General features: G+C 29.6%; 2 protein-coding genes across 3 annotated transcripts in view; one reads left to right on the top strand and one right to left on the bottom strand.

The window, feature by feature from the left end:
- LOC117176177 (tRNA-dihydrouridine(47) synthase [NAD(P)(+)]-like) overlaps positions 1-1,815 on the bottom strand; it is a 21,423-nt gene extending 19,608 nt beyond the window's left edge. Inside the window, exon 1 of the mRNA XM_033366274.1 lies at positions 1,641-1,815. Within this exon, the coding sequence (XP_033222165.1) occupies positions 1,641-1,726 (86 nt within the window). The 5' untranslated portion in view covers positions 1,727-1,815. The remainder of the gene's footprint in view (positions 1-1,640) is intronic.
- Positions 1,816-1,840: 25 nt separating this feature from the next.
- LOC117176178 (putative sodium-dependent multivitamin transporter) overlaps positions 1,841-6,993 on the top strand; it is a 58,599-nt gene continuing 53,446 nt past the window's right edge. For both annotated transcript variants that reach the window (XM_033366276.1, XM_033366277.1), the window contains exon 1: positions 1,841-2,032. The gene's annotated coding sequence lies outside the window, so the exon portion shown is untranslated. The remainder of the gene's footprint in view (positions 2,033-6,993) is intronic.

Below are 6,993 nucleotides of genomic sequence, written 5' to 3'. Positions count from 1 at the left end.
AGATTGTAAAAAATATATAGATGTAAACGGAAAGATTGTAAGGAATGGAAGTCATGTAAACCCTTAGGGGACACATTATGAATAAAGAAGAAGAAGAAGAATATTCTATAAAAAAACAAATTTTCAACAAAAACAGTTGAATTTTCGGCCCAAAAAGATGAGTTTTAATCAAATTGTTGAATTTTCAACAAAAAAATTAATTTTCAAACAAAAAAACCGAAAAATTTCAGGGAAAAAATTAGTTTTAAGCCAAAGAAATAACTTTAATAGATGAATTTTAAACCAAGAAGATGAATTTTTAACAAAAAAGATTAACTTTCAACCAAGTAGTTTTGTTTTCAACTAAAATAATGAATATTTAATTAGAATACTTGAATATTAAAATAAAACAATAAATTATTAGATAAGACGATTAATTTGCAAACAAAAAGATTAAATCTGTACCAAAAAACTTATTTTTCAACAAAATCCATGAATATTTCAACGAAATAGATGAACTTTCAACTAACAAAGACTAATTTTAAACGAAATTGTTGAATTTTGAACTAAAAATACCAATTTCCAACGAAAAATGGAATAGTTAAATTTTTAGTTAAAAAAATTATTTCAAATCAAACTGATGATTTTTTAGCTGCAAAAGTTGTATTTTAAATGAAAAAATTAATTCATAACAAAAATGATAAATCTTTAACAAGAATAATTGAATTTTCAACCGAAAATATTTAAATAAATAAATAATTGAACAAGTTACATGAAACTAAAAAAGATAATTGTCAAACAAAGAGATGAATTTTCAACTAAGACAATGTAATATTCAACTGAAATAGTAAAATTTTCAGTTCAAAAAATATTAATTTATGACCAAAAAAACACAATTTGCAAAAAACAAAGATTTTTTAATCAAGAGAGTAAAAATTGCAAACAACTTTTTCATTTTCAAGAAAAAATATGAATTTTCAAGCAAAAATTTAAATTTTCGGCCAAAAAGAACAAATTTTCAACAAAATACATGAAGTTCAAGCCAGATACTTGAATTTTCAAAAACACAATTTTCACAATCTAATTAAATACAGTAATATAAAGATACTTTTTCAAACAAAAAACAATTATTATTCAATTTTATATTGAAATTTTAAAAAACGATAAGCAAGCTCTTGAAAAAATTCCCTGACACTTCCATGACAATTACATTTTTTACGTAGAAAAGACAATTTCGTCCTGCCCTCCGACCGGTTCTACCGGGAGAGTAACTTTTGCATTTTTGTGAAAAAAAGGCATATAAATCGAAGGAAAGTTGAAGAATCCCTCAATCCATACCTTAAAATTCTATATTTTTAAACTGCAAACGTTCATATTATAAATTAACTTATATGCGATCTAATATCCAATAAATAACATTGCCTGCTTCTAACCTTCTCAGCGCGGAACATCACTTTCATTTTTCAATTAATACTAAATAAATTTATTACAAAAAATGAAGAAAGTAATTAAAAATGGCAGAATTAAATTACTGAATCAGCTTATTTGCTTAAAAAAAATGAAAACTATAATTGTTTTGTGTTTATTCCTTATAAAAGTTTTTAGGTTAGGGAACTTAGAAGGATTTTAAAAATAAGTTGCATTAAAAATCGATTACTTACTTGGACTTTATAGCACATATTCCTGAACGCTTATCGTCAATAGCGTCAGCTAATGAATTTTCACCTTTTTTATCAGTGTTATTCATGATTTATTCTGTTTTAATTTTGGAGTAACGCGAACACTGCGTGCACTATAGAACTGAGCAAGTGTACACAACTTTACATTGGATTGGTCAGTGCGTCACGTGCGTCTTTCCGTAACTGGTCAGTCTGAACACAAATAAATAACTGGAATAAAAAAATAATGTGAACAAATGCAAATAATAATTTAGAATAAGTGTCATAATTAAACTAAAAGTTAACCGTTAGTTGTGTGTATTTACTTTTTGCTCTACAATTTATTTTACTCGAAGCGATGCCGATGCGGCAAAATCAAAACATAACCTATTTATGTAAGTACAAAACCTATTATTGATAAATCATTGTCATTATTATAACTAGCAATAATAACGTGCGGAAAACATTGCTCTTTGTCCTTATTTTTTAACGCTTTTCTGATTTTCTAATTTTTTGTGGTATGTCCGCATTTTTCATGCCCGAAAAGGAAAATTCGAATTTTATATTTGGCGGATCTTCATATTTTGATAAAAAATTCTTAGCGTATTTCTGAAGGGAAGAGTATTTAAAATAGTTAACACAATGTACAAGTTGAACTTAATTATTTGAATAAAACTTTAGAACTCGAAATGGACACTTTTATCATTTATAAACTTAGGGAATGAATATACAATTTTATTATTTTTTTCAAACTTCAAAAAATTTCTTCAAACCAAAAATCAATCTTTTTGGTTCAAAATTCAACTTCTTTGTTGAAAATTCGTCTTTTTGGTTTTAAAATTTAATTATTCAGTGAAATATAAATTTTTTGTTAGAATATTCAGATTGTCGGTTTGAAAATTTTACTGTTTTGTAGAAAATTCGTCTTTTTGGCATGAAAATTCCAGGTCTTAGGTGATTTTTTTATTGACTGAAAAATCTTTCTTGTTTAAAAATTCGTCTTTTTGGTTAAAAATTGATGTTTTGTGATCAAAATTTTATATTTTTTTGTTTAAAAATGCAACTGCTTGGGTGAAAACTAATTTTTTTAACGAGGATTTTTAACTATTCTGTTAAAAAATTGTCATGCTTGGTTCAACTTCACAACTATTTTTGGTTTCAAAATAAAATATCTTTTGGTCGAAATATTAACTATTACATTCTTCGTTAAAATAAAAAATGGTTAAAAAATTATTTTTTGGTTGTTCATTCATTGTTTTAATTCAAAAACCTTTTTTTTTTTGTTTACAATTCATGTATTTTGTTGAAAATTGATGTATTTGGTTACAAATTTAACTATTTTCTTGCAAATTTGTTTTCAATAGGTTGAAAATTAAGTTTTCAACTCAAAATTTAACTACTCCATTTTTGGTTGACAATGTATGTTTTTTATGTTGACATTTTTTTAAACTGTACATATAACTGCTATATTTTGGGTTGGAAATTGATCTGTTTTGGTGGAAAAGTCATGTATTTTATTGAAAATTCGTCTATTTTGTAGAAAAATAATCTTTTTGGTTAAAAATTAATTTCTTTTTGTCTAAAAATAAAAATTTCTTCATTTTATAGCTTTAACTTTTAAAGCATACAAATTTAAGTAAGAATTCATCATTTACAGGTTGTTAAATATCCAATGCTTCCAATCAGGATTTATTCTATTATTTAACGTCTTTAATTAAATTTTTTTTAATTTTAAACGTTTAGTCAAGGTGAAAGGTACACTTTAAATCTTTATAATATGTTTCTAAACTTTAAATAATAAAAAAATATTTAAAGAGCTTAAATATTTTGTAGTTTCTCAAGCACAATGCAGTTTAAATTTTTTTTTTAAATTTTGTCCACTAAATTGTTAATTGTCATTTATTTCAAACTTATAAATAAAAATGTGTTTTATATTTAACATGTATTGTTGTTTTATGTTTGAACATTTAGCAAGAAAATTCATATCAAATTAGGGAAAGATTAGGGTTCAAAGTTGTTTCTAATTGAAATATGCGGATATGGTTTAATTATGTTTAAACCAGACTTTAAATTTTAATAAATACTTATTTAGGCGTGTATCTATGATCGTATTCATGTGAGTTCAACATCTTTTTTCTATGAAATGCATCTATTTTTCTTGGAACTTCAACTCTTTTTTTTTAACTTTATTGAAATCGCTACCATTTTTAAACTTAGATTATGGTTACTTCTTGTTTCAAACGATTAAAAAGCTTTCAAATAATTTCCTGCAATTTCCAAGTTAGAAAGCCTTATCACTTGTACTTTTAAAGTATTATTAAACATTTCATTTTTTTAATGAAAATTCAACTATATTTTGGCAAAACTAAAATTGAAACAAAGAATTTCGATATTCGTATATGTTTTGATGAAAATTCAACTCTATTTTGGTAAAACTGAAATTGAAATAAAGAATTTCCATATTCGTAACGGTCGACTTTTGAAACAGGTGAAGGTGTAACCATATAACCTCCCATCTAATGCTACACTCCTGAAGGCTAGTGGACCTTCTCTGTAAAGAACACCAACCAACTATGACTCTCGGGTCCATTTGTGTCCCCACAGTCCCCCTCTATTAACCGAAGTTTGGTGGGACTGACGTTATAACTAGCCTCTCCACCCTAACACGACACTTTAAATAATGAATAATACAAACAATAAAATATCTTCGAAATTAACTGAAACTTTGATTGACGAAAGGCATGCACTCGGTAAAGGTAAAGTTTCAGACGGTGAATGGAGACTGCCCAGTAAATATGGTTACAGAACAGATCTGTTACTGTTCTAGAACACAAAAGAACGTGTTCTAGAACAGGTTAATAACAGGTTACGAACATGCGAGTAACTATGTCATCCCCCATACTCTAGAACAATTCTGTAATAAATAGTTCTATAACGCTGTGACAACCGATCTGTAACATTTGTAGAACAATTATAGAACTCAATTACAAATGTTGTATAAGAAATCTTTAATAAATCGAAAACGCTGCGACAACCGATTTGTAACAGTTCTAGAACTTTGGTACGCTGCATTTTAAAAAATCAAGGACAATTCTATAACAATTCTATAACAGTTCTAGAACTGTTATTTATCCAATATAGAACAGTGCTATGTACCCATCACTGCAATAAGATATCCCAGGTTATTCGATTTGACCCCATTTATGTCCGGGTTATTTTTTGCCCCTAATTTGTTCTAGAACACACTTAAAACAGGGTTCTAGAACTTCGATTTAACAATTTTACGGCACAGTTCTAAAATAAACTTGAAACAAATATTATAGAGCATCTGTGATCAGTTTGTTTTAGAACAATTCAATAGCAACTGTTACAAAACAGTGCTGTCACATAGTTCGAGAAGAGTTCTGTCACAGTGTTGTAGAACACTTACCTTTTTGTTCTAGAACAGTTAGGTCACAGTTTTCTAGAACGCTGTTACCTTTTTGTTCTATAACAGTTCTGTCACCATCTTGTAACAACTATTATAGAACACAGTTCCTTTTTTGATCTGGAACAGTTACAGAACTACGACGTTACAGAATTACGAGAAACTATGCATGCAACCCAGTGGGCAAAACGATTTAAGATGTCCTAGAGACGACTTTTGGAACATCTCTTTTGGACATCCTAGTGATATGCTCTTAAGACGTTTAAAACGAGAATATCCTATGTCTTCAAGACGTCTTAAGGACCTTAGACGTCTCAGAGACGTTGTTTGGACTGACATTGAACGTCCGAAGAACGTTCTTGGGATGTTTATGGTTTTGTACCCATTGGGAAGAAAGCTAGATATTTTGCGTGTACCCGAAACAAAGAAAAAGAGATGCGTCATTAGAAAGATAGAAAATGGGGAGTTGAAAGATGATCTTGAATTATGAATCACATGGTAGTCAAGCGATATGTTTGTTTATGAATAAGAGAACAAGTCAGCATCTCGGGGATAATAGACTTGTATCTTCCAGATTGTTGTGGGTTAGAATGAAAGTATGAATCAGAAAATTATTTATCATAGCGTGCCACGCACCAGTTGATGGTGATCTGATCGAAGTACAAGACGCCTTCTGGGAAACTCTATTCTATATGATATTTAAGTACTTGCGATCATGGTGAAAGAATCATTGTACTAGGAGATACGAATGGGTGGGTCGGCGACCAACGTCAGGATACAGAAAGGGTGCTAGATAGTTTTAGGGATACAAAAATAAATGACACGGGAAAAAGATTAGTCAGCTTATGCTTAGAAAGGGCTTATTTATTATAAATACTTGGTTCGGATATAAAATAATCCAAATGTGCACCTGGTGTAGAGGAAATCACGCAGGAGATAGCAACACTATAATTGATGTTGTTGCGGATGAAAGACTAAGAGAGCTAGTAAAAGATACAATGGTCATGAGGAGTTCTGAATGCAATACTGATACCTTCTATTCTCTAAAATAAACTTAGGTCAGATATGGAGAAGAGAGAGAACCAAAAAGTAAAAAAAAATGTGAATCTAAATCGAGAAATTGCAAAAACCGGAAGTGCAAATAGATTTTCAGGATAAGATATACGAATTACGAAGGCATAGAGAAGACAATTTGGGAGGCGCTAATAGACAGTAAAAACATAGAGGGCACATCGGCTATAATCCAGGATGTCGTTGTTAGGAGTGCGACTGAAGTGTGTGGTACTGCGGTTATAGGAAGAATGTCTGGTGATGTGTGGTGGAATGATGAAATCTGCATAGCCACCCATATGGTTTGCTTGCTTCTTTTCATATGAAAAGAATCAAGTATATCGCAGGTCTGAGCAATGAGGAGAGAAAAAGACTTGAAAATTATTACAGATAACAAAAGAGGAAAGTAAAACTCTATAGTCAAGGAAAGTAAAGATAAAACAGAAGAAGAGAAGCAAATACAAAACGACTTTGAAGGAAGCAAGAAACTGTTTTATAAATATGCGTATATCACAGGTCTGAGCGATGAGGAGAGAAAAAGACTTGAAAATTATTACAGATAACAAAAAGAGGAAAATAAAACTCTATAGTCAAGGAAAGTAAAGATAAAACAGAAGAAGAGAAGCAAATACAAAACGACTTTGAAGGAAGCAAGAAACTGTTTTATAAATATGTGCTGATCAATATGAAGGAAGAATAAAGTACAGAGTTAAACAGCATGAGAAATAACAAGGGTGAAGTGCTATATGATACTGACGGGATACTAGACGCTTTGAGAGAATCTTTTAAGGAAATATTGGGAGAGGGGGGGGGTGAAGCTGTAGGGCACCATAAATTTAATGTAGAAAACAATACGTTAGAAGATCCAATAGAGAGTTT

This window comes from Belonocnema kinseyi, chromosome 7 (genome assembly GCF_010883055.1).
Source record: "Belonocnema kinseyi isolate 2016_QV_RU_SX_M_011 chromosome 7, B_treatae_v1, whole genome shotgun sequence".
In the NCBI taxonomy this organism is placed as follows: domain Eukaryota; kingdom Metazoa; phylum Arthropoda; class Insecta; order Hymenoptera; family Cynipidae; genus Belonocnema; species Belonocnema kinseyi.
Note: the sequence above shows the minus strand (reverse complement) of the source record. Positions and strands in the feature narration are given on the sequence as shown.